The 27,746-nt window shown below is 42.0% G+C and overlaps 1 protein-coding gene across 3 annotated transcripts in view; it reads left to right on the forward strand.

The window, feature by feature from the left end:
• The first annotated feature begins 1,130 nt into the window (after positions 1 to 1,130).
• The window catches only part of CACNA1A (calcium voltage-gated channel subunit alpha1 A), a 262,064-nt gene continuing 235,448 nt past the window's right edge, over positions 1,131 to 27,746 (forward strand). For all 3 annotated transcript variants that reach the window (XM_054976850.1, XM_054976848.1, XM_054976849.1), the window contains exon 1: positions 1,131 to 1,423. In XM_054976850.1, the coding sequence (XP_054832825.1) occupies positions 1,131 to 1,423 (293 nt within the window). The remainder of the gene's footprint in view (positions 1,424 to 27,746) is intronic.

Genomic DNA, 27,746 nt, shown 5'->3' on the forward strand with positions numbered 1-27,746 from the left:
CTGACACATGCATGCACACACACACACACACACACACTTGCTCTGTGTCTCACACACGCACACACACTCATACACGCAATCACACCGGATAAAAAGGGAGAAAGAGAGACTGCTGGATAGCAAGAGGGGGGAAACATCTACAGCTCCAGAAGCTTAAGGAGAGCCCAAATGCTTTTCCCTTCAGATCTTGGACTCTGTTGAAGACGGCAGGATGATGCTCCAGTGAAAACAAACCTTGGGAGGGGGGATTTTGTTTTCATTTGGGTGTTTTTAAATTTTTTTTAATGTGGGTGATTTTTCTGCCTTTTTGTTGTTGTAAATTTCTCATTGTTTTTCCTCACCGGTGCAGTACTTTATTTGTGAGATGGAAGGGCATGTACTGATCTCATAAATCTTACAGGAAAATTATTTTTTTCTTGTGAGTGCAAAAATTTGCCAAGCTGCCCAGCACAGAAGAAGCCTGCATTTCAGCCACCAAATTGCTTTGCAAACATTGAGACAGAGAACCTAATGTTGATGGCGTCTTTTTATTTTTTATTTTTATTTCAATTTCCTTCCCTTCTGGCTTTGAGAAGAGTGCTAGGGGCGAGGAATTGGTGCATTCGCTTTCTTTAATTGCATTTTTCCCCCTCAGTGGGGAGGAGGTGCTGCTGTCGCTACGTTTAATTGTCATTTCTCCCCCCCCCACCTCCTCCCAGGGGCAGTGCATTTCTTTATTTTTTTAAACGGAAACATTTTTAACTGATGGTGCATTGACTCTTTTTCATTGCAATTCATTTTAGGGCAGTTTGGTGCATTAGTCTTTTCCTTCACCTAATTTCAATTCTACAGTTTTGGGGGATTTTTCTGTTCTTCTGGGGTGTGTCTCCCCCCCCCCCCCACCATCATTGCAACCCTTTGGGTAGAGGGTAGAGGATTTTTTTCATCACTTCCACCCTGCAAAGGGAGGTGAGAGTGACCATGCCCAGGATTTCTGCTGCTTTCCCCGGCCGTGCTCCAGCCTGAGTGCCCCCTCCCTCTGCTGCAAGCTCTCCTAGCAGCATCCTACAGCAGCCGATGGGATGTGATGAGCTTCTTCTCTCCGGCAGCATCCTCAGCAGCATAACCCCCGGCCCTTTGCTCTTTGCAGGATGGCTCGGTTTGGAGATGAGGTGCCAGCCCGCTATGGGGCAGGAGGTTCAGGGGGAGCTGGCTCTGGAACAGCAAGCGGTGGAGGTGGCCGGGGTGCCGGGGGCGTCCGGCAAGGTGGTCCCCCGGGGGCCCAGAGGATTTACAAACAGTCGATGGCCCAGCGAGCTCGTACCATGGCACTCTACAACCCTATTCCTGTTCGGCAGAGCTGCCTGACTGTCAACCGCTCCCTCTTCCTCTTCAGTGAGGACAACGTGGTGAGGAAATACGCCAAAAAGATCACCGAATGGCCATATCCTTTCTGTGGGGGTCCCATGTATCAGCGCTTAGGCCTCAGCAGCACATTAATTGTGAAAAGGGCAATGTTAAAGCATGTGTCCCAGTTTGGTTCTTGCATGTTTTGCCCACCTTATGCATGATGCCCCACCTGCACATACTCCTCCCCAGCATTCCTACCCAGAACTGCATATTCCTACCATTAATGTATCACATCTGTGTTGCTTCTGCATGTTTTTACCAGCTAGTTACTCTACCTTTGCTAAGGCAGATTTATTGTCTACACAGATGTTTCAAACCCCCTTTTTAAATACATGGATGCAACTCTTGACCCTAACAACTGTGTCACAAATTGCACTCCTGCTCTGTGATCCATACATTGTACTCCTTTTTCCTTTTGCCAAATGCCTCTGCTCCTAATGTAGTTTCCTTCCTTCTCCCTTGCTTTCCTTGCACCCCCTACTTCTGTGTCTGTGTGCTTTCCATTTATGTATCCATGTTAGTATACTCTCCACCACTTTAATTTTTCTGTTGCCTTATAGTGAATCCTGTGTGCATGCTTCCCCTATGCATGGGTCAGCATTCTCTCCTGAGCCCATGCATTTGCCGTGTTCTTCATTCTCTTCTTTCCATCCTCTTACCTCTGTTACCTATTAGTTAGCTTCTCTCTCTCTCTCTCTTGAGCCATTTGTCTTTCAATCCATGCAGAGGGTGGGATTGGGGGAGGGCAGGACAGAGAGCATCAGTTTTCATTTTCCCTAGTTGAGAGCTTTGGATACTGCATTTGTTAGTTGTGTCCTCATTTCCCCTTCTTCAAATCAGGCTGATAGATTTTAGACAACCAGCAATCAGCTTCTTTCCTAAAGATGTGGTATGGCGAATGAAGCTTCTTGCAGTGTAATCCTAAGAAGAGTTACTCCAGCCTAAGCCCCTTGAAATCAATGAGCTTAGACTGGAGCAACTCTGTTTAGGATTACATTGTTAGTATGGTATCTGCTAGTTGTGCAAAAAATGACAGTCCTTGTTAGCAAGGAATTGTCAGGCAGAGTTGAGATAAGCACTAACATCACCTTTGTTTCCAAAAGAGGCACATAGTGAACTGAAAGAGGCCTAACGGAGGCCTTGTGTAGCCCGTTAGTAGACTCTAAACTCTAGGGACTCAAGAGGCAACAAAGATAAGAATCTGGCCCAAAATACAGCCCTTAGAACCGGAATTTCCCCAATTTTAATGCCTATATCCAAGAAATAATCCTCCTACTCATTTAGATTTGACAGGATTTGAGGAGTTTGTGAGCTTAAATTCCCATATGGGTCCAGAGACCATAGACAGTATATCTGAGAACAGTTCCCCTTGGTGAGTAGGGAGAGGAATAGTATAGAGGAAATGATGGGTTCAGCTACCCCTGCTGGGTCTTGCATATGGGATTTCCTCTGCTGGTGGAGAAAAATGCAAGATTTCCAGCTTCTGCATCCATCACTTCAACTTGGTATGTACAAATCTTCTTGTTGTGACAATTTATATAGCTACTCTTTATCAGAAGGAGCCAAATGCTGTTGGGTATAGAACTGTGTTGTGCTTATCGGTCTTTGGATCTCCTGGTTTACATAAACCACAAACCTGTTTCTTCCCTGTTGAGAAAAGTTTAGTGCTGAGAGTAAGAATATGATCTGAGAGCAAGATGTCGTCTTCTCATGCCTGGAAAATCTTGGAATAAGGTGTTGGGTGTGTGCATGGGAAACATTATTTTTGGAAGTACAGTTGTGTTTCCCACAACTAGTTTATAATGAAAAAAATGTTTGTTCAATCTGATTGTCAGTTTGAGGGTGGAAATTTACATTTTGTTTACATGGAAGTAAAACCAGGGAAAGTCCACTGGGACTGATGGGTTAAGACTGGTGTAAGTTAGGTCACTCTAGTTCTATTGCTGGTTTCATAGAAAAACAACTTGCAGGTGCACTTTTTTTACACTTTAAAGAGTCTAAGCTATTTACCTAAAAATGAGGATCACTGAGCATGTGCACTGCAGCTTTTGATGTTGTTAAAGAATGTGCTGAGAAAAATGGTATCATGGATGGCTAGATGTGCTGGACAAATGAATGGAGTAACTGCTAAATTTCTTTTCGTGCCATGTGGTTGGTTGTAGATCCCGAGACTAAATTGAAGAATTATGTTAATCTCTCACATTTTTTTTCTCGTGGAATTGTCATGCCCAGGAAGGGTAAAACAATATAATTTGGGATTTTGGTAGTAGTCAGAGTGAGTGTGACCCCATGAATGCAGTGTTGGGTTTTTACTCCATTCGTTGGTCAGTTTATCAATAGTCTCACAGGATTATTTGGGGCAAATTTCTGCCTTTTCAGTTTTCCACCTGTAAAATGAGACTAATAATGGCAAACTTCATAAGGTGAGGCTGTGAATCTAAATAAGACAATAAAGGTACTGTAGGCAATGGCCATAATGCAGAGCCCTGCCAGTATATAGCACTTCTATTCAGCTATGGTATATGGGGCTCTGCAGGAACACACAGTTGCCTCATTGGATCCCAGCCATTCTGAATGGAAATTGCAGCCATCATCTATATATAAAATAGCCAGCACTCAGCATTCTCTCCCCTTGTTACACTCTGTTTCCCATACTCTTGTACAGTCTCCCAATATTTAACCACATTTTACACAAATGTCAGCAGCTGGAGAATTCTTGGGCCAAATTTGACCTTTTAAGGGGTGCCATTTACCTCCCCCCCCTCAGCCAATCAAAAATAAAAAAATGTGTGGGGGGATGGTCAGGGCTTTTTTTCTGGGAAAAGAGGTGGTGGAACTCAGTGGGTTGCCCTCGGAGAAAATGGTCACATGGCTGGCCGCGCCAGCAGCGCGCAGGGCAATCTAAACTCCCCTCTGTCTGGAGATCAGGGGGCGGGGCCACCAGCCATGTGACCATTTTCAAGGGGTTCTGGAATTCCGTTCCACTGCGTTCTTGCTCAAAAAAGAACTGGGCTATTTGGATCTAACTTGACTTCCATTAAGATTAGGACAGAGGGAACAGGCTGCCCCCTTCAACACCATTGAGAGGGGGCAAAAACTGCACCTATTTTTAGGCATCAGGATCATTGGGGAGAGTAGCCCCCATTCTAGTGTTGTGTCTGAGTTCATACCTTTACTGTTCCCTAAATTTGTGAATGGCTGTTATTAATTATAGGACTCTGAGGAAAAGTAAAGCACTACACTTGGGGACAAAACTGACAGTGCTGACCCAATGTGTCTCAGTTATCATTAATCAGAATTCCTTAGGGAGGAAGAGTGAAGTCCCATCATCTCACTCTCCTGAAAGCAGATGCAGGGTTTCAGGGGAGAAGGATCCTTTTATGCCCCCTACCCCCCAGCATCAAGAACCGGATCCTGGAGAAGGGACAGAATCCATCCCCCTTCTGAACTCTGGCTGCTTCTGGGCTAGGAGTATGTGTGTGAGAGGAGGGACATTCCTTATCCTTGCTTACACTGACGAACAGAATGGGATGAAATTTGGAAAAATAATCTTGGCCCTGTTCTGCCCATGATAGTGATGTTTGGTAGAGCAAGAAGTCCAAGTGTGAGCATCGTAAGGATGTGTGTGGAAAGGACCAGAACTCCATATTGTTTCATGCTTGCAAACTTGATGGACCTTTATCTAAAGGGAACAAACATTTCTTTGGCCTCCCCAAAGGAGTTACATTTGCAGGATTGTATGTTTTTGTTTCTGCAGAGATATTGGTGTGCATGAAGTGTTCAATATACATGTGTTGCACTTGTCTGTTAGAATGAGCTCCAGAGCTAAAAAAAATTAAAGTCTGTGATTTTCAATATTAAACTAAGATAAGAGCCATGGGTTTGGGGAAAGACTTCTGCTGTATTTCTTAAGACCGTATGGTTCATGCTGAAAAAGAAACGAAGAAGGTTATAGGAACCTTTTCTGCTTATGCTGTTATTGTCAGATAGAAGTGTGATTTGGAAGTGCTTTTTGCTGCTTCCCTTTCGCCAAAAGGCTGCCCATAGACCCATTGCTAGAGATGGGGGTTCAGGGACAGCAGAGCTTCTGTTTCTCCACCAGCTGCCTTTCTGTCTATCCAGTATTTATCCAGACTTTCCCTCTCATTTTGTCCTCACAACAGCTAGCCAAGGCAAGGGAGGGAATTGGCCATTAAGGCCACTGGGGAAGTCCTGGTGGGCCATTAGCTTGGGAGCCACTTCCCTCCTCTGGGGCCACCCTGGAGTGGCCCTTGTAGCTACCACTGTGGTGAGCTGGTAGCCATTGCAGCTGCCACTATGGTGGCCCTCACCCCATGTGGGACAGGTGAGCTGGCTACACAGACCCTGTGCAGGGTGAGTAGACAAGCAGCTGAAGTGGTGGGCAAGCTGATATTTACTGCTTCTTCTCTTCCTCGTTTATTGGGGGTAGAGCCAGGTGCAGGCCAGGGCCATTTGTGCTTACCCGTCTGCCCCTGATGTGAGGTAGGTTAGACTGAGAGCGAGCGAGAGTGAATGACTGTCCCAAAGTCTCCCAGTTAACTTCTTGGCTGAGTGGGGATTTGAACTTGGGTCTGACTAACCATTACATCACTCTCAGTTTCACTTGAGTTTCTTACGGAAAACCAGATCATATGTTATATAAAGTGAATGAGGCAGCCATTTCTTTGAACAAAGTAATTTGCAAAAAAAATCTGAAAGTACCAGATGAGTTCCAGGTCCCTGGGTGTTTATTTTGGACCTTACGTACAGCTTGCAAAAAGTGCTTTGTTCTGTTAGCCATAAAGATGCATTTGATATTTTAGAGAATGGAAGTTGGAATACATCTCCTCACACTTCCAATTAGAAAATATTCATTTTTTTCCTTATGGGGAGATGCATTTTCTCCCTATAGAGGGAAAGAAAGTATGTTTCTACCTGTGGAGGAATGTGCATGATCAGCCATTGCACATAATTAAGAAAAATGAGGGAGATAAAGCATGAATGCTTATACTACTATTGTGGAACATCTAAAGTGGCCAAAGTTAAATATCCTGGGCTTGGTTTTCTGGCATAGGCATAGACTTTATACTTCTGGAGTTTTTTGTCATCATTATGGAGATACTGTGAGTACAGGTAGGTGTTGAACAGTAAAAACTGTTCATTCCCACAGAAACAAATTAGAACTGTGCAAGAGATCAACTGTGGTCATATGAAGATCCCATTCATTTCAGCATAGATTGTGACATTTGTTTAATGTGGTAAAATTGCAGCCGACCTTTATGGTACTATTAACACTTGATTTCTACAAATGTAATTCATGTAACACTGTTAGAATGTAGTTGTGAGTGTATTGATGTTAAATATATGGATGCAGTGAAAACATTATTTTATAGAAAGATAGAGATTCTGAGCTCAAATAATAACTAACCTGTACCTTTGAAATCAGTGGAACTGGTTCATTATGCGAATTGTTTTCGCACATTGTTGTTTTGAAAGCAATGCCCACTGTGACATGGGACTAGTTGTTTAAAAATAGTAGTATGCTTCCTGCATTATGGCGCATGTACTGAATGCAGTGGGAGCATTTCCCAAGCCAATGTGAAGCAGTTTAATCCTTCAACTCCATATCTGATGTGAATGCAAAGCAAAAAATGGTTAACTGCCTTGAATCTGCAAGCTGAGGGCTCTCTCACCTCCACTGCGGCTGCTGTTGCCAACACAGTGTGGAAACTGAGTAGAATTTTGTCAGCTTCATAGGAGTGAAGCTGAAAGTTGTTGTGTTGCTGTCAGTCTGGTGCTTCTTTGAAAGCTCAGGAGTGAGAGACTATTTCTTTCTCTGGCATCAATTAATAATTATTGACATCATTGGAGTTAGTGGTTGGTTTGTCGGTTAGTAAATTGTTTCTCATCATGGGCTCCTTTTTGTGCGAAAGCTCTTCTGACATGGATTCCTTGATTATATTCAGCATGCTAGTGTGCCTGCTCAATCAGGTTTTATAAAGAGGAGGAGAAGAATGGATGAAGGCAGTAAGCAGAAGTTCAAGAGAAACTGGGTTCTTTTAAAAAAAATTGCCATAATCTCCATTGGGAAACTTGGCCTTCTCTACAGCTTAGTCCTCTCCAACCTCTGTACAGTAGGGATGACAGCCTTCCATATCTACCTCCACTCATTTAAATGTTTCCGGGCATGATCTGTCACTTGCAGTGAGTATTGTTGGTCATTCTTGGCTGGGTCTCTTCACTATATTGTAGTCTGCATAATTAAAAGTTTGATTGACCACAGATCAGAATCCAAGAGTATGTGTATTAAACAGTTTTGATCTTTAAAGTTGCAGCAGAAGAAAAGAAGAATAGAATTGCCGTGGAGTATAATGTGATTTAGTGGGCAGGGCTTTAAATTCAGTCTGTGTATAGCACAGATCTACGTAGACTGCATATGCTATGTGAGGTGTCTATGGAACCTTTTCCCACTCCCTTAAACCTAGCTTCTTTAGTTTTCAGTTAGCTAGCAAATGTTAGCTAATGGAAGGGAAGGATTACATAAACAAAGGTGCATGGATTGGGCCTTCAGCACCTCAAGCTGGTTAAAAAGCTTTCATGTCAGCAACTGTAAAGCAATTGGAATTGAATAGCATCTCAAGGGTGTGGTGCATGAATCTATATCAGTTTCACTCAGTTGTTGCGATCATATAGCCATTGCTTGACTCTTCTGGAAGTATGTGGAGCACATGACTGGGTACATCAGCCTTCCGTGAGTGCTAGTCTTCAATCTGTGTATGGCACAAAACTACACAGTCTGCATAGGCTGTGCTGAATATTGATTTCAGACAGACGCCTGTATTTATGTTTTCTCAGCTACAGATTACTTCTTCTGCATGAAGGCTGAGGGGCTTCAGAGTTCAAACCTTTAGAGGTCTTCAGAAATATACCTCCCTGCTGGAAACCATGTTGAATATACTGAAACAATACAGCATTTGTCTGGTAATGCTCCTTGTAATGCTCAGGGGCTTGTCCATCTGACCATGGGAGCTGAGGCGCAAGTTTCTTTTGAATGTTACAGGTAGGACTGCCAGTCGAGTATGTGACCATACGTCCAGCTGCTGGCACTTCAGTATCTAAAGCCCCTCAAAAGCTTGTAAAAATCGAATTTCTACCCAAACCAACCTATTGTCTCAGGAAACAGAGTCAGAGAAGCAGGGGCGGTTGCGGGGGGGGGGGGGTGCAGGTTGGGACAAGAATATGAAACTAGTTCTTTCAACCAGTTTTTCTGTTCATCATTATTTGGATCGTATTTTATCATCGATACTGGAGCAAATAGCTCATGTAGGGGTGTGATTTAATGTAAAGATCTTACCTGTGCAATTTTGCACATGCCTGAGCATCTCATTTTAATGAGATGTTAGGTTTGTACAATGTTGCATAGGCAAGTTATTCACATTGGGAAGAGGGGCTGAGGGGGAGGGTTCAACCCTTACCCAGTGCCCTGATTCTAATGTAATTTGGGTCCCCACTGTGGTATTTATTGAAGTTGGACATTCTGATTGCAGATCTCCAGGATCTCATTCAGTCTGGCCCTCATTGAGGACCCAACAACAAGCTCAACCCACATTCTACTGAAGCCATTGACAAAACACTGATTTATGTTAACCAAATTGAACTGTAACAACTATTTGTGTGTAGGTTGGATTTTTTCCTCAGTATGCATCCTTTTTCACACTTAAAAACACTGGCTTGTATACAACAGCTGTTTTCCACCAATTCCACCCCCCCCCCTTTCCACAAACCTTGATGCAAACTCTGTCCTCATACTGATTTAAATAATATTTATCACAGGACTGAAGAATATCAGTCCGTACCATAAAAGACTCATTTACTTGCTCATTATCATATGTGATGTATGCCATTTATATTAGCCAAACTAGACACGTGGAATCAACTAAAAACCAAATGAAATCAATTAGAAACCAATGTCATTAGCTTTCTGGGAAGAAGAATTTATTCAAGTAAATTTCTAGACCACCTTTCAACCATACCTTCAAAGGATAGAGGGAGATTTGATTAACTACTGATTATGTATTTTCAATTGGATTGTTTTTTTGGCTACTTCTTCCCAGGAGGACAATGACATAACTTGACACCACCATCATTTTGCATACCTGTTCAGCATACTGCACAGAATGCTTACAAGAGGCCTTAGGATCACAGCCGGAGACATCGCCTATCTTTACCACCCCTACCATGTCCTCTTTTGTTTTTTAACATCCAACCAGAGGAAGAATTCTGGAGAGCCCTGCACACTGTTTTATATTACTTTGAATGATCCTAATAAAAGGTATTACATAGATTTTGTTTTTGGATACTGAAATTTAGTATAAAACATCTATGTCTTGAAAAACTGGGCCTTCTGGCTTTTCTTCTCCCCACTCCTCCTGCTGTTTGTAGCTTTGTCCACGAAGTGGGCTCCGTTTTATAAAACCGTATGTCACAATAAATGTGATAATCTTTAAGGTGCCGCAAGATTATTTGTTACTTTCTCTTTTTGAGATCATCCCAGTTCTTTTAACAAAGGTCTGCGTGAGACCCTATCATGAAAACTGACTTTACCTTTTCTCAGCTTTACCAAGTAGATTGCCCTTGATGAGATGTTTGTAATCTCTGCCAAACAATGTCAACATATTTTTAAGATGCTTTTCTTGACAGAAATGATACTAATATTTCTGCAACATATATTTGTGCGAGACTAATTGTTCTGTTATTTCTTGTGGCTGATAACCAGTTTTTCTAATATGGAAGTTAGGCTAACTGGACTGTAGTGTCCAAGATTGCTTGTAGTGCTTTCTTTTTAAAATCTGTTCATGTTAGCTCTTTTCTAGCCATCTGTTTAAAAGACTAGTTTTAGTGGTATTTTACATACCTTGGTTAGTGTATGAAATCCTTCAAAACTTTTGGCTGGCTGTCATATTGTCCTTCAGACAGCTGTTTATCGATTTAAACTTTTACTGATGCATCAGTTTGTGACACTTTAAAAAACGTTTCCAAAGGCAAATCTGCACTGCAATTAAACTTCCTTCTATTTGATGCAGTATTCATTCACTGTGTTTGGTTTGCTGCTGTTATTATATGAATTAGGTCATGAGCTCCTTGGAAGCTGAATTACATCCTGTGTCCACATTCAGTAATGTTATTCGGGAATAACTGTCCCTTGAAATGACTATCCATGATTTTAAGTTTCTATTAAGACCTCTTTCATTCCGCTGAGAATGATCCAACAGCACAGCCCTTCTACTTTTCAATACTTATTTATCTTAAAAGAGAGTATTGATGCTGCACCTGTACAATTGTGAAAAGTTAAAGGAAATGAAAAAGAGCTCTAGCAGCTTGGAAGAATTAACCTTTCCCAAGATAATAGATTGCATCATGACATCTGGCTATGCCAGACTTGCACTGGCTCCTGGTTAACGTCATGTGGATTTGCACTAGTGGATATGCGTTATAAGCTAGTTTCTTCATAAGCTTCACAAAAGTTTCATATAGCTTCCATGGCTTTGATGTCGTCAATTCTTCCTGTTATATTTTAATGTTAATGACTCCAGTAGATTCCCACTTGACTTCCTACTTCTACAGTGCACTGCTAAACTGAGTTACATGCTTCTAAATTCATTGATTTCATTGGACTTTAGAAGGGTATAACTTGGGATTGCATGCCGAATGTAGTTAAATTTAGAAAAAGCTTCTTATTGTTAGCATTTCTGTCTTCAGCTCTTTAAATGTCCCCTGGTGTGTCTTATTACAGTTTTGCATTTACCTTGCCAGAGGTGAGACTCCTGAGCTATTCACAGATTCAGATTGCAGTATTTCAGTGGTCACTTCCGACTTCACTATCAATATATTCTCTCAAATGGCTGCTTCAGTTTGGCAAATCCTTGGCTCCATTCTTATGAACAAAGGTGAACAGTATTATATATATCTGCTGAGGTTATTGAGGAACATGTGCTACAATTCAGCCCTTTACCTTGTTTTATTAACTTTGTGTGAAACTACGTATTACAAGTAATCTTGTGGTTTGGTGGGGGCTGTAATTTAGAAGGCATGAAAAGGGCCTATTTAACAATTTCAGCTTATGCCTTTTTTCCTTGCTGATTTTATCATTGCACAACAGTATCTTTCATGTATTCAGTCAAAAAAGTTTGGGACAATATTGTATAAAATCATATGAGACTACTGCTGATCTCCAGGCGTCCAGTACATTTGCAGCCTCCTGATGGGGCAGGTAATGCCTCCCAGAGCCATTTTTGTTGGGGAAATGGTGGGAGAAAGGCTTGAGCCCTTCTTCCCCCCCCCTCCCACCATGGTCCCAGTCTGAATTGGGTCTCTCTGGTGCTTCTAAATTGAATACCTACAGGGAACTTGTAGTTGGTGTCCTCATGGCAATCATGTGATAGATGTAATCTGTGGTTTGGACCTCAGGCACAGGTTTTTGATGTCACTTTCTACCTCATCCTTTTCACTGGAGAGGCTGGGAGGTTGCATTTGGGACTAATTGCGTGCAGAGAAAATGTCCTCAGTTGAGCCATAGCCCCTCATTGAGGAAACTATTCAGGAACAGAATAAAGAGGTATATACTCTTGCTCTAAGAGCCCCGTGGCGCAGAGTGGTAAGCTGCAGTACTGCAGCCCAAGCTCTGCTCACGACCTGAGTTCAATCCTGGCGGAAGCCCGGTTCAAATAGCTGGCTCAAGGTTGACTCAGCCTTCCATCCTTCCAAGGTTGGTAAAATGAGTACTCAGTTTCCTGGGGATAAAGTGTAGATGACCGGGGAAGGCAATGGCAAACTACCCCGTAAAAAGTTTGCCAAGAAAACGTCGTGATGTGACGTCCCCCCATGGGTCAGTAACAACTCAGTGCTTGAACAGGGGACTACCTTTACGTTTATCTTACTCTTGCTCGGTCCTCTTATTACCTCCTTGTTAAAATAAGAGTGTGAAGCAGTCAGGCTGCTCAAATGGTATGATCCCTTTCCCAAACCAGTGTTGCTGCATGGCAATTTTTTTACAGATGTTATGGATGGAAACAGCTCTAATGCTGCAGTAGTAACATATACATCAGACCTAAAAGAGGATCTAAAGTGAGCCCCCCCCCCTGACCTGAATTGCCTAGCCTAACCTGATCACATCAGATCCTGGATGCTAAGCAGGGTTGGTCCTAGTTAGTACGTGGATGGGAGATCACCAAGGAAGTTCAGAGTCTCTGTATAGAGGGAGGCAATAACAAACCACCTCTGAAGTCTCCTGCCTTGAAAACCCTACAGAGTAGCTGTAAGTCAGCTTGATGACACTTTACACACACAAAGTGAAGGGAGAAATTGGTTCATGGAAACATTGCTCCATCTGTATTGATGCCTGATTGCTCCTCCTGCACTCAAAGTCTATTTGAAATTTGTATAAAATAAAAATAGCTCTTTTTTCTGGGAAAAAATTGTATCCCTGGATACATTTCCATATTGATGTCACTAAGTCAAACCTGAAGAAAATCTGATCTGAGTCTCTAGGAAAAGAATCTCCTCTGTTGAGAACACTGACCATGTTGTTTGTATACTTGTGTATAAATATTGAATTTATTGGTTGGATTCTGTCTCCACCATGAGCTCATTTTTCTTTACTCCATCACTCCCTGAGTTTACTTTGACTACCAGTTGTCCCTTCTTAGCATCTATGGAATCGTTTTGCAAATACCATTTGAAAGGCCATCATGCAGTGTCCATCAAGGGATGGGAGATAGTCAAGTTGAAGAGAAACCTGTGCTGCGCCCCCCCACCTTCCCCAGTCCAGTTTTTAAAAGGCTGAATAATGCACATAGCAATACAAAAGAAGGGGGGTGCCCACTCCACGAAAAGCGGATGTTGCATGGAATACAGTTGCCAACTCCAGTTTGGAGAATTCCTGGAGATTTAGGGTGAAACCTGGGAAGGGAGCTCAGTGGGGATGTGATGCCACAGAGTCCGCTCTCTGAAGCTGACATTTCTGCCAGGGGAACTGATCTCTGTGACATAGAGTCCAATTGTAATTCCAGGAGAACTCCAGGCTCCAACTGGAGGCTCACCACCCTAGCTGCCTCGTCTCAAGGAGAAGACCCTTGAGCTGAGCAGTGACTCCAGCTAACATTTGAAGTAAAAGGCCGTTTCCACACGTCTTCTCCCTCTCCTGAAAAATAGCACAAAACTTACGGAACGACGTGCCTTCACGGTGCGATTTCCCGACATGACTTTGCCTCATGGCGCGATGACATCAGAAAACGCGCCACGAAGCAAAGTCATGATGGAAAATCGTGCCATGAAAGCATGTCGTTCCATAAGTTTTGCGCTATTTTTTGAGAGGGGGAGATGTGTGGAAACGGCCAAAGTCTGAAACTGTTAAGGGAATTCTTTGCCTAGTATCATGGCGTCATGTGTGCCCCTTCTTCACAGGCTCCATGCTTGCTCTTGTGTCAATATCATCAGTGTTATAGGCACAAAGCAGTGCTTGTGGTACTTGGGTAAACGTATTTCAGAAAGCACTCCAACAGTGCAATCCTAAGCAGAGTTACTCCGGTCTAAGCCCATTGATTTCAATGGGCTTAGACTAAAGTAACTTTGCTTAGGATTGCCCTGCAAATCACTGAACTCTCCTAGCTAAGGGGAAATCGCCAGAAGCACCGTGGTTCAAGGCTTAGGAGTGTGTGGAATCCCCAAATGAGAAATTCTTCAGGGATAAAGACTGGATCCTGTACAACAAGAGTACTGTTGCACTACACTTGCAAAAGTGCATGTTACAATGGAAAGATAGGAAGCACATGATGGAAATATGAGGAAGTATATGGGATCCACTGTGTTTTCCTAATAATATTAATGTGTAGGCTAGGGGAAGGGCGTTCTCAGGAGAAAATGAATGAGGTGGAAGGGGATGCTTAACCACTCTCACATGATACTGATTCTTCTCTGAAAATTCTTCCCTCCCCCACTCCAGTTATATTTGATCAGCTGCCCAGATTAAAAGCTAAGCTAAAGAAGATCAGCCTCTGAGTATATTTGCAAGGGAATATAGGTGGGAGGTGTTAAGGACCCCACACATTATCCCCACAGTCCTGCCCCTTAGGTACCCTCCCCCTGGCACTCCCACTGTCTTACCAAATGTGAGTTGAGAACACCTATTTGTTGAGATAATGAGGTCTTCCACAGTGCAGTGACTTTCCAGGGTTTTTTTGTTGCTTCTGTGGCAGCTGATTAAGCACAGCAGCATGGCATATTTCTGTATATTTTCCCTGCCCGTCTCCCATGGTGGCTATTCCCCCTATACTACCAGGGGCTTTTTAAAAAATTGGTTGATGGTTGTATCATTATAATGATCTATCTACTAGGTACTATGAATTCTTAGCTTTCCTTTTTTTAAAAACTAAATTAGCTTTTAACACTTTCTGTTGCAGAGATAATGCCTTACCTCTTATATCTCTGCAGAAATAGGCTAGAGACTGTACCAAGTAGTCGGTAAAAACAACCTATGTCTATGTCTATCGTAAGGCTTTAACTTCCTGGGATCAGAGAAGGATTGCAGACTGGACTGGCTTTGAAAGCAAGCTCCATTCACGGCTGTTTATAAGATAGCTTTATGCAATTTTTTTTTTTAAAGTGGCCCATTGGAAATCTAGTACTAGCACTTACCTTCACAAAGAGCCTTTGCCCTACCACACATCATTGCTCTCAAAATGTATGTATGTATTTAAGTATAGATAGGAGGAAGGAAATACCAGTGGTAACATTGTGAGGAGTCTGGATTAGACAGAGCCAAAATTGATGGGGTATACTTTGAAAAGCTAGGGTAGTCTAACAATCAAGGCGTCTTCAAAAATGCTCATAATTGTTGAAGAAATAGTTTGACTAGGATCATTGTCATCCATGAGGATTAGATCAGCTTTGTTTTGATATGAATATAGCAAAACTTCAATTGGCTGCAGTGTGTGTGTTTGATATTTCTTTTTAATTCTGTCTTGCGATTACGTAATTCATCAGAAGTTACATGAAAAGCCTATTGAAGGTTCAAATACACTTATTTATTTGTTTGTTTGCTTATTTACATTATTTACAGTCCATCTTTCTCGCTGAGACTTAAGGCCGATTACACAGTGTAATTCAATAAATCAAAACAGCTGGGGCATTCAGTAACCAAAACAATACGACATAGGTTGCAGAAATTTGAAAACAAGCAGAAATCTGGTACAGAGCTGAAACAATGTTGAAACAAACCCAAGTAATTTAACATAACATATTAAATTACATTGAGTCAACCCAGTAGGGACATACAGTAACAGACAGTGCACAGTAGTATAGTCTACAGTCCCTATCTCTTCTCAAAGCATCTCTGTGAACAGTTTCCTTACAGTACAGCCTATTACCTGGGTAAGAAAGCCCTCCTGAATAATTCAGTTTTGCACAGTTTGTGGAAAGCAAGGAGAGTGGAAGATTTCCTGATATCTTCAAGCAGGCTGTTCCTTAAGGAGCTTATTCATGATGTATATGAAACCACTATGAAAAGTGTACACTGTCTAAAAAGTCTATCTTGTTACAGACAACTGGAATATAACTAGGGGCTTACTCCTTTGGGTTTGAAAAAAGTCTGCATCCCAATGGTAGCTGCCCCCGTGCTCAATTGTTTTAGTACTGTAACTTATTATTTGAAGTATTTCTTTGGTGCCTCTCCAGTTGCTTTCTCCAGGCTTCTAACAAAAAGAAGAGATGAAACAATAAATAAATATTAAGACAGTAAACAATTCAATGAAACTACCCCCCCCAGCTGTAAAATCATAAACATTTATGAAAATGAAGCCAGATAAACAAAGCATAATTCAAATCTTAGGAGCATAAGACTGAAACATAAAATAGCAAAAAGGTGGAAAATATGAGCTGATAATAAAAACAGGACAACAAAAAGATGGGAATAAAACTGCAGGCTGGGTGAAAATAAATGTTTTCGCTTGGTACCTAAAAGACCTTGAAATAGGCATCAGGCAAGCCTCAAAAGGGATGAGAGAGTGGGCATTCCAAAGGCAAAGTGCCATTACTCAGAAAGTCCTGTTTTTAGTCACTGCCGCCTCACCTCTGCAAGAGGTGGCATGGGGGGGGGCAGCAAGAGGAAGCACAGAGAACAGAATAATCTTTAACTAACAGGTTGGACAGGCTGGCACAAGAGGGTTGTCCAAGAACCCTTGAACTGTTGAGGGCTTTAAAGATAAATTGTGCCTAGAAACAGAAAGCCATCCAGCTAGATCTTTCAGCATAGGGAAGATACGATCCCTGTATCCAGCCTTCAGCAATAGTTTTGCCACATTTTGAAGTTTCTAGGCAACTTTCAAAGGCAGCCTCACATAAAATGTATTAGAGTAATCCAGCCTGGATGTCATTCTGATGGCCAGATTATGGCTTTCAAGGAATGGTAATAGTTGGTGTATCAGCTGGAACAAATAAGAAGATGCTACTTGCCACAGAGGTTATTTGCACCTTTGACAGGAGGCCAGGATCCAGCAGCATCCCAAGCTACAAACGTGTTCCATTGAGGAAGTTCAAGTTCTTGCTTTTCACATTGACCAAGCACACATCAAGCCTGCACTGAGCTTCATGTTTTAGGCCCGCATCCATGCTATTATTTTCTCTAAGCATTTGGTCCGTGACTTCCACAGACCCAGTTGTTAGAGAGAAGTAGAGCAGGGTGTTATCCACATATTGGGGACAACTCATTCCAAATACCTTTTCCCTCCTCCCAATCCTTACTTTGAACCTCTCTCCCCAAGGCCATTTCCCCCCAGCTAGATTCATTTTTTGGTCAGTCAGCTGTGGAAAAAATGGCAGGGAAAGGGGTTGTGGGGGCGAATCAGCAGACTGTGAAAGGGTGATGTGCTTTCTTACCATCTGTCACTTCTCCCTTACTAATTCTGCCCCCACGTTAGCATTACAAAACAAGTATGGGGCTTGGAGCCCTGTATTTCCTTCATAACGTGTCTTTCTCTCCTGCAAAGCAGTGTACAGTCATTAGACTAAGGATAGTCTTCCTCTGCCTCCTTCAAATGAGCCGTTTCCACACATCTCCACCTCCTGAAAAATAGCGCAAAACTTACGGAATGACATGCCTTCATGGTGCGATTTTCCATCACGACTTTGCTTTGTGGCACGTTTTCTGACGTCATCGCTCCACAACACAAAGTCGTGTTGGGAAATCGTGCCATGAAGGTGCGTCGTTCCGTAAGTTTTGTGCTATTTTTCAGGAGGGGGAGAAGACGTGTGGAAACGTCCATTTCTCATTTTGCATGACTGAAATAGACATGGATACATAGTACCAATTTAGGCTAGTCACTGATGGAAAAGGTGTTTGTGTTTTATTTGGCTTGTCCAATACATGGAGAAGACTCTCAGCAATGTCCAGCTGAAGTGTTAGGCTTTTAAAAAAATAAGAATGTTATGTTTTCTGGTTCTCCTGCCATACCATTGAGTCCCAAAACAAAGTGTATTTTGTTATATACTCTTCTGTCAGAATTGTATCTCTCCTGTTGCATTTCTATCATTTTTTAATGTTTGTATAGAAGCGTTTTCAGATGTAATCTACTATGGTTGGTCAGATCTAAACTTAGTCTGATCTGAAATGGACTCAGAGATTAAATCGAGCCAGGTGTAAACACAGAGCCTGTTTTGCAAGTGCCAAGAACACACCCCTTGAAACACATGAAGCAATCTTGGAGCAATCTTGAGCATTTGCAGAGTGCCTTTGCTCATCATGAAATTGTAATAAAAAGTTTCTGCATGTTAGAATGAGATAAACACTTCTCAATTTGCAGGATAGAAATGGGCCCTGGTAACTCTCCATTTACAAATTAAATAATAACTTGATGAACATGTAGAAAAAAGAATAGATGTGACCATTTGAGGGGGCAGCATAGGCTTTTAACTGGCAGGTGGTATCTAATCTTGTTCACAGTATATGTGCTGCAACCAAATTTGAGCAATCCCAGCACGGGGCTTTCAAGGCAAGTGAGAAGCATAGGTGGTTTGCAGTTGCCTTCCTCTGCAAAGTCTTCCTTGGTAGTCCCCTGTCCATGTACCAACCCAGTTTAGCTTCCAAGATCTGATGAGATCAGGCTATACCATGCTGCCTTCCCTCCCAACCACAGTACAGCTTACTGGTTTCCACTGACCTGTTGCTGGAACGTCCATGGTTTTCCAATAAATAAAGGGCACAATGGATTCTGATTTGAATTGAAGCTGCAGAGAGAGGAGGCACATTAATATTGTCTCCTGGTACCGTTTTACTAGGCTGCTTCCGCATACAGGTTTAGCTCAATCTTGGATTCCTTATAGCAGCCCTGGTTTCTGGAGCCTCCTCCATATGATGTCATCCTGTATTTGTCCTGCTTCTGTGTGATCTTTGCCAAACCTGACTTGGTATGTCAAGTGCAAGCTGCACATTTTCTCCACCAAAAAGGGGCTAGATACTTTTTTAAAAAATGAAATTTGGCAACAAGCAGACTATGGCAATAGGTTGTTATAACATTAAAATATTGCAATTCCCCTTTTTTGAAAAAACCCTGTGGTGGAGTGGGGGTGGCTGCACATAGGGGACTGAAACACGGGAAGTGTGGGGGGAATTGTTCTGTTCACCTCTGCTCTCTGGCCACTGCAAATGCCCCTGAATTCTCAGCAGCAGCAAGAGCTCCAAAGATAATTTTCTCCATGTGGAATCAGCTCTAAGCGAAACAGGATCATGGATCTGCTGTTTGCCCTGCTAGCTTCTTGCAGTTGGGTGCCTGTATCCTTGTTGTCCATCAGGCTCACACCAAGACATCTGGGGTTACCAGTCAGAAAAGCCCAGGAAGGAGTGGCTAATGAGGAGATAGTAGTGGCCTGAGCAATGCAGGATGCCCTCTCATTGACTCTTGGGACGCAAAGTGAGGTACCCGTTGCTTTGCAGTTTGTCAGTTGGGCAATTGTTGTTTATAGCTTGCCTTGTTTCCTTGGATGATCTGGACTATTTCCTCCGCAGGCACCTTTTCTGAAGAACATTGACTCTCTGCTGGTGGCAAACAGTGTTAAACTACATGCATTGATGGGGGAGGGGCAGAAGAGACTTGATGGATGGATGTAACTTTGAGCTGGGAGTTTTACTAGTTAACTGTGGATAGTTTGATTCTGGAGTCTCAGCCACACCAAATTCAAAGTTGTGCTGGTATAATTTGGATCAGAATTTGGGCCCCTGGAGATAAACACATGGAATCTGATGCAGAAACTATGCACTTCAGTATCATACCAGAATAACAGGCAGAGCAGAGAATTAGTTCCAGTTGATCCCATTACAAGGGTCATGTCTGGTCAATGGCACTGGAAAGATTGAGGTGGTTAGATGAAGGGAGCTTCTTTTTCTAAGACCAAGGGGGCATAGAATTACTTGTCTCTAAAACTGCAAGCATAGATCTATCTGAGTAAATTTATCAGTGGAAGGTCATAAGGATATGCATCACCTGGAGTCTAATGTTACAACTTGGGTTTGTAGGCCTTGCTTTTGCTATCCAAGCAGGTTGGAGCAAGATGACAGAGCGACCCTTTGAATCTGATTTGGCCTTTGTGGCTATTACTGCTTTTTCCCCACCAGCCTTTTGTTGGAGAGGAGCTTTGGGTTATCATGGATGAGCCAAGAGGCTGAAAAAATTAACTGAATCTTAGTGAAGGTTCACATTAAAATTTCCTGCATTTAGAGATCTGTGTTTTTACTCAAAACAAGAAATGAGAGAAGCTATATCTGAAAATGCAGTGATGACTTTGTACAATATAGAGCATAGTGGTTTTCCATAGTAGCTACATGTTTCATCCCTTGTGTGGACTGTGCACAGCTCATGACTCTCAAAGTAACCTCAGATATTGGTAAGGAAGGAACAAAAAGCACAATTATCTCACACTCTATGTTCCTCTGCACCTGTCTCTCTTCCAACGGCTTGTGCCATCTCCCAGGCAAGAGAAAGTTCTATTTCAGGCAGTATGGAGGAACAAAAAATCCAAGGCATTTATGCTTCCTGTTCTCTCTGCATCAGAGTCATATTTGACATTACTCTCATTTGTTTGACTTACAAGAAAGGAGGCTGAGACTGAATAAGCTCTGCTAACAGCCATTTGGATTCCCATTTCGACATGCAATTGGTAACCATTTTATTTGTATCTGTCTCCTCCTCAAAATAGGGGTTGGTTGTATCCTGGCGCTCAGAAGTCATGTGAGCAAGGCTCTTTGAAATAGTACCCCTGGGTTCAGTGGCAATTTATTTATTTTATTGCACTTATATTTTGCTCTACCTGAAAAGCAGGCTCAGAGCAGGTCACATCAGAGTACAAAAACAAGGTAGTAAACAATTCCAGCTCATAAAACTCAGCAAGATTCATACTTCTGAATTGTCAGCTTCAGGAGGGAATCTGGCCCAAGATTCAAATAAGAGGGCCATGTGTTAGGATGCTGGCTTCCTGTCATTGACCTTTCTGAGACTCTTCCTCTTTGAGCTCTTACCGTATCACACTGTGTGGCTTGAGTCCAGTTCTTTCCTACATGTTGGTGGCTTAATTTCCCATCTATAAAATAATCTCATCACATCGACCATGACTATTTGCCCAGTGTCCTTTCCAACGTAGTAACAAATGCAGGTGCTAGGATGACAATATTATTAGTAATGCATGAATCATTTGGGGGCAGGAATACCATGAGTCCAGGGTTTTCTGAAGCAAGTACAGTTTATAAGGCAGTTGGCTTTACCAATAACAGGCCCATGTATCTATATTACGGTGGGTGTGAGTGTGTCAGAATAAGCTGCATTGTAGACAAGAAGTAATGATTTATTATATCTGAACCTGTTTCCATTCTTTTGACCATTGCACAGAGCCCCTTCCCCCGGACACAGTAGTGAGCATTGAGGCTCAGAATCCCTTGATCTGCATCTTGCGCTTGATGCGTGAATAGGCACAGGATTTGATACTTCACAAAATGGATTCAGTTCTTTCTGACCCTGATGCTGTAAACTACTTTTCTGATGAGCAGTTCCTGCATGCTTTGTTTCTCTCTTTCCTTGCATGTTAGAAGCTGGCTCCATATCACACAAGTCTCTGATCACTGTCTCTTGATTGCCAGAGATGTTAGCATCGCTGCAGAGAGGGGGAGAGAGGAAAAGGAAGAGAGAGAAAATTCTGTTTGCAATAGCTAGCCCACAGAGACAAGCCTAATGTCAAAAAAGGAGCTGTTCCCTCAGAGGGGCATGGTGTTCCTTAGCATACAATCTAGTTAATACAGTGTGGTGGACTACTTTACCTGGGAATGCCATCTTTTGTCGATCCCCTTTTTCCATTCTACTTCATCCCCAGAGCAAACACAAACAACAGGCTCAACAAGTTTCTGGTTTTATTTCTGGAACACTGTCTTGGGGTTGGCTATACCTGCTGCAGTAGACTGATGCCATACATTTTGCCCATGAAACTGGTAACCCTAGCTTTAAGAGAGTAGGACCGGGCAATCAAGGTCAGGGGAACTGGAATAATTCAGTCCAGGGTGCACCTGGTTTCTGTCCCTATAGGGCAGTTTTTAATGGCACCTTTGTTCTGTGGAAATCATTATAGTAAATATCCTTTCTCTGCTTTTCAGGTAAAGTTGAGAGATTTTCATGTAGGCCAAATGAAGAGAGCCCACAACACAGCTCCTTTTTGCATTCGGGTTGCTCCTCCCAGGAATGGGGTCAACGTTGGTGTTGAAAAGAAGCTGTCAAGTGTCTCTCCCATATGGCCTTGATTTTCCAAATTATTGAATTAGTGCAAAAAGAGTACATACTGTGTCTGTCGTGGTTATCACACAGCAAAGATAATATCAGAAAGAGGCCACAGAGAGTGGAGATTATTATTTTGCTTGACAATGAAATTTCTAAAAATAAAGAAACCTCTTACCAACTCCAAATTTGATGTATTCCTGATTTCTTCTGCTGATTTTGTACATCAGTTTAATAGCAGCCACTTGTTCTCTCCCTTTTTGTATGAATGTTCCAGTCATTTATAGAATCACAACTTGTAGGAGATCCATCCTGCTAAGTTCCAGTCATTCAGCTGCAGGAGTTGCTCCTTCTGTCTCAGTCTCATCTTCTGATTGTTGGTAAACAACAGATACTTATTGGGGTTGGGGTATTTCCTGCAAAATATCACAACCCAGTAATCAGCTCTTGCAATTCATCCAGATTATATTAATATTGTTAGTCAACATTTGCCTTTCAAGAGCATCTGGGGATAGCTGCCACACACAAAAAAACAAAAAACCCACACGTTCTCTATATTAACATGATTCTTGCGGTAGACTAACACATTTTGGTTCTAGCTATTATGGATCATTTGGATCTTCTGTTTACAGACAAGTACATACATTGTATGAAGAAGAAAAAAAGTTATAAGTAGCAAGGTCAAAAGGCCAAGAAATACAAGAAGGGTTTGAAATTATTGTGTCATATTCATATGTAATTAGGAAAAGTATCATACAATGACCATTCCCAAGAGCTATAGCCATAATAACAGTAATTGGTGATAACACAATCTCCCTAGTTTTGCTAAACTGATTAAGCTAAGCAAAACTAGGGAGATTGTGTTATCACCAATTACTGCTCTTGGAAATGGTCACTGTTTTTGTGATTGCATTTGAATTTGACATAATAATGTCAAACCGCAGACTTTATGCATTTCATGGCCTTTTAACCCTGCTATGTACAACTTTTTAATACCATGTATGTTTTTGTCTGTCAACAAATGATAGAAATCATGCATCCACCCTAGACCACAAAAGCATGCTAGAATTTTAAAAGTTCCTTTTTAAAGTGCCTCAAGACTCCTGTTTGATTTTGCTATCTGTTTGACTTAGCTAACTGTATGGAGTATATATTTAAAAAACTGTTCTGGACTGGTTTGGAGTAGGTTCTTTCTAGCCAGTAAATGTGTCAGATCTCAAAATATTGAATGTATGAAATTGACTAGTTTATAGGATTTTAGTATAAGCCAGTCAGATGCCTGCAAAATCTAATCTGTAGTTTCAGAACTAATCAGTCCCTGCAGCTTTGAGTAGCGTCAGAGTTGCCATCATAGAGCAGATAGGGAGGCTCATCCAGAACCTAATTTCAGGGTTTTCAAATAAGATATCTGAATGGCCTTTTCTTTCCTGGAGAAAAATAGCAAGCAAAGGGTTTCTGCCCCAACCTTGTAGTTTCACTTGAGTCAGCAACCTCTAAAGCCTATTCTGCCAAAAAAGGAAAGACATCACATGTCACACTGAGAATGATTCTCAGATAGAAAAACTTGAAACCCAGAAAAAAGAGAAAATGTGTTGTGCGTTACTAGGTGAATCTAGCAGTGTAATCCTAAGAGTAAGACTTCTTGTGTAGGATTCTGAATAGACTTGCTTAGGATTGCTTTCTAGGTTTCTGCATATGGCAGTGCTTGGATGGGAATAGGGAGGCAGGGGAGAGCAGTAGTGGAATTGATAGATAAATACCTACCTGCCTCGTGAAACTGAGTGAGAAAAACCCCAGAGGTTAAATGTTATTTCTGCAGCAAGGAACTAATGAATTGTTGACTGTTGAGATATATTCAGGGTTCTCCCACATCCCTGAGGGCGAGGAATAGTGTTTCTTTTCTTTTTAAAATAAAACTTATTTGTTGATTCACATAACTTTAGGAGGCCTTGCATAGTAGACATTTTCTTCTGCACACATTATAAAATTGTTTTTATTAGTTTACTTTGTAGTCCATCTCTCTCTCTAAGATTCAGAATATAGAATAAAGCAGAGCAATCAGGCAGCATGAGGCAATGAATGAACAATGTAACTGAACTGTTTTAGGCATATTCTTAAAACATATTGCATGATATTATGGTGTAGTGGTTAGAGTGTAGGACTGGGATCTAGGAGACCCCATTTCAAACCCCCACTTACCACTGGGTGACCTTGGGCCAGTCATACACAGTCTGTTGTTGTGAGGATGAATGGAGGAGAGCAGAATGATGTGAGTCTCTTGAGTCCCCATGGGGAAGAAAGCTTGAGTATGTACCACCCAACCCAACCCCCCCCAAAAATAGTATATGAAGATGCCCTTAGAACAATAAAGAGAGGTGTCATGAATAGGTCTGTTTACCTCCCCCACCCCCACTCCTATCATTCAAATCCTGTGATTTGTTTGCAGCATTTGCTCTTCGGAGTTTTAGGAACAATTCTGAACACTTATATGACATTCCAATGGCCTGATATTCCTATGGTCCGTAGATCCATCTTGCCCCCTTTGCACTATTTCTCTATCCTCTGAGGACAAGACTGAAATTTAAAGAAGGATGATTACTGTTTCATATTAGGGATAACTTCCTCTTTCTGAGTGGGCAAGGCTGGTATATTCAACTTTTGCCCCAAATGTTTTTTGGGGAGAGGTAATGGCAACTCTGATACCATAGACTGGTTTATGTGAGGAAAAAATGCTTTAGGAATAATTTAATTCTGTTTCTCTGTATGAAGGGTATGAACTAGACAAATTATGGACATTCTGTTACTAATACAGATGTGACTTGCTCTTAGTACAATGAGTGGAAAGCTGCTGGAGTTTGAAGGAAGGAGGGGAGAAAGAAAGGTTCTCGTTTCTGTTCACTTTAGAGAGGTGGGCTCCTGTATATTTAAGCTTAAACTGAGGGTGTAGCTGCAAGCAAATCTGCTCCTCGGATCAGCTGCCAGATTGATCTTGGGAAAACCCCAGAAGCTCATCTGGATGCATTCTCTGTGGCAGTCTGCTCTTACTTCTTGGCTTTTACTTCTGAGTAAAACAGCCTAATTCTGTTTTAGACTGAAAAACTCACCACCCTCCTCCTTAAACGCATTGGCCTTAAATGCTTTGTGTTCCTATCTTGATAATGCCTGTTGACATGTTATTTGAGCCTTGCCTTCATTCTTCTAATCCTGACGCCCAGCCCTTGTGAACCAGAAAAGCAAGGCCCGATGCTTCCCCTTCTCCCCCCTCCGATCTTTTAGTGGCACTGTGGGTTTCTTGTCACAGCACTGTAGAGTGCGTGGCCTCTGGTTAATCCCAGCAGTAGTGACTATGTAGCTCTCCTCAGGTCATGCTGCAAACGAGGAGCTTTGATCTCGGTTGGGCTTCTCTGAGCTGAATATTTCATCATGGAGGAATCTGGGCTGCAGCTCATATGATAGTGAAATTAATGAGATGAAGAAAGAATTGTAGATGGCACACGTGAACAGCAGGAACTGCATTCTAAGCTAAGCTTCTCTTCTCTTGTGGTTTCCTCTTTTCCTCTACCACCTTTCCTCCATCCTTCTCTTTCTTGCTCAGTCCCTGTTTTTTTCTTCCATTTTCTGTTCCTTCCCCCTTCAGTTTTTCTACATTTCTCCCCTTCTTTTCCATTCCCAACTCCTGCTTGAGGATATGAACCATTTTTTCTGAGTGAGACACCTGTCACTGGTTTATCCTCATGAGCCCAGTTTGAGTTGTAGAGTCAGACCTCTCAATATATTTCTGGTGACAGACATTTTCCCTACTCTAATCCTCACCTTTGTGCCTCATAGAGTCCAGCCCAACCTGAGGTCAAGTAGTTAGCTGTTATTTTGTGTTGTCTGTGAGAATCTAAAGACCAAGGCTTTAGATTCCTGGCATAGTTCAGAACCCTAGGAATCCTTCATTCAGAAATGAAATATAGTACTTTGACCCTGTACGTTTCTTGTTATACACACAACACTTTTGTTGATCTCAAAAGAGATGCTTGTTTTTGCATTTCCTTCAACTGAGCTTTCAGTGTAAAATTTACATGTGACAAAATGCATATTCAGTTTAAAACTGGTTTTCTGTTTCACATTCATAAGAACAAAAGAATAGCCTTGCTGTATCAGACCAGGGGCCCATCTATTCCAGTAGCCTGTTTCACACAGCAGCCAACCAGTTGCCCTGGAGGGCTAACAAATAGGGCATAGAGGCCTTCCCCTGATGTTGCCTCTTAGAACTGGTATTCTAAGGGTTGCTGCCCCTGAATGTAGAGGTTCTCTTTATTTACCCCAGCTATTATACTTTGGTTGACCTAACTTCCATGACCTAACTTCACTTGTGGTCATCACTACAACCACTGGTACTGAATTTCAGATTTTAATTACTCATTAGGTAAGGAAGAATTTCCATTTGTCTTTCCACAAGATATTGTCATTAATTTCATTGGGCACTCCCAAGCTCTAGTGTTTTATGTGTGAAAGAAAAAGCTCTCTCTATCCACTTTCTTGACACCATGCTTAATTTTATAGTCCTCTAACATGCCCTCCCCCATTAATCTTTTTTTCTAAATTGTAAAGTCTCAGACTCTTTAGTATTTTGCCATAGGAAAAGTGTTCCAGCCTCTTAATCATCTTTGGTGGTTTCCACCATGGGATGGGACTTGTGTGGCTTCCCTGCTGCTGGGGCAGCTGCAGGTAGAGCAAAGGGCAGGGGGCTTCAACACGGCAGGTTTTCCTGTAAGTTCCCTGCCATATTCCCCCAGCAGTGGCTTCTTCTGTACCTATGAGGGCTTTTTCATTTTTTTTTTTAAAATGGGCACTAGAATATTGGTATATCGTGATACCATTGTGATAGCTGTCTAAAACCTGGGTTCTGTGAATTCCCAGGTTTCATTTCTAAAAAATCTCCAGCCCCTTCCATTGTAAGAATATGCCTTTGCCCCTAATACTTCTGCAAGGGAAGAGGCTAGAGAAATTTTTTAAAAAGAAAGTAGAGCATTCAGAGAACCTCTTAATGCCAATTAATACAACGCTATATCAATATAATATCCAAGAGCCAATTTTTAAAACTGATTCAAATGTTCCAGGAGCAGCAGGAGGAAATAACTGCCACAGAGACAGGGTCAGGGCAACTGGCTGCCATGTTGGTGGGAAAATCCAAATTTTATTTTTATTTATTTATTTATTTATTCAATTTATATGCCGCCCATCCCCAGGGGCTCTGGGCGGTGAAAAGTTAAAATCGATAAAAACAAAAACTAAAATCAATATACAAATGATAAAACAAATTAACAAGGTGCAGTGGTGGGGAGAACCTTCCCCACCCCAAAGGTGGGAGGCCGACATGGCACCGCCCCCTTCAATCACCAAACGCCTGGCGGAACAGCTCTGTCTTACAGGCCCGGCGGAACGATAATATGTCGCGCTGGGCCCGGGTTTTACCTCTGATGCAGCACTCATCCAGGCTTTACTGTGATCCTTTGTAAAACTTCAGAGCAAAGCAGGTTCCGAGCAAAGATCAGACAAGATCTGAGG

This window comes from Eublepharis macularius, chromosome 4 (assembly GCF_028583425.1).
Source record: "Eublepharis macularius isolate TG4126 chromosome 4, MPM_Emac_v1.0, whole genome shotgun sequence".
Classification (NCBI taxonomy): Eukaryota; Metazoa; Chordata; class Lepidosauria; order Squamata; family Eublepharidae; genus Eublepharis; species Eublepharis macularius.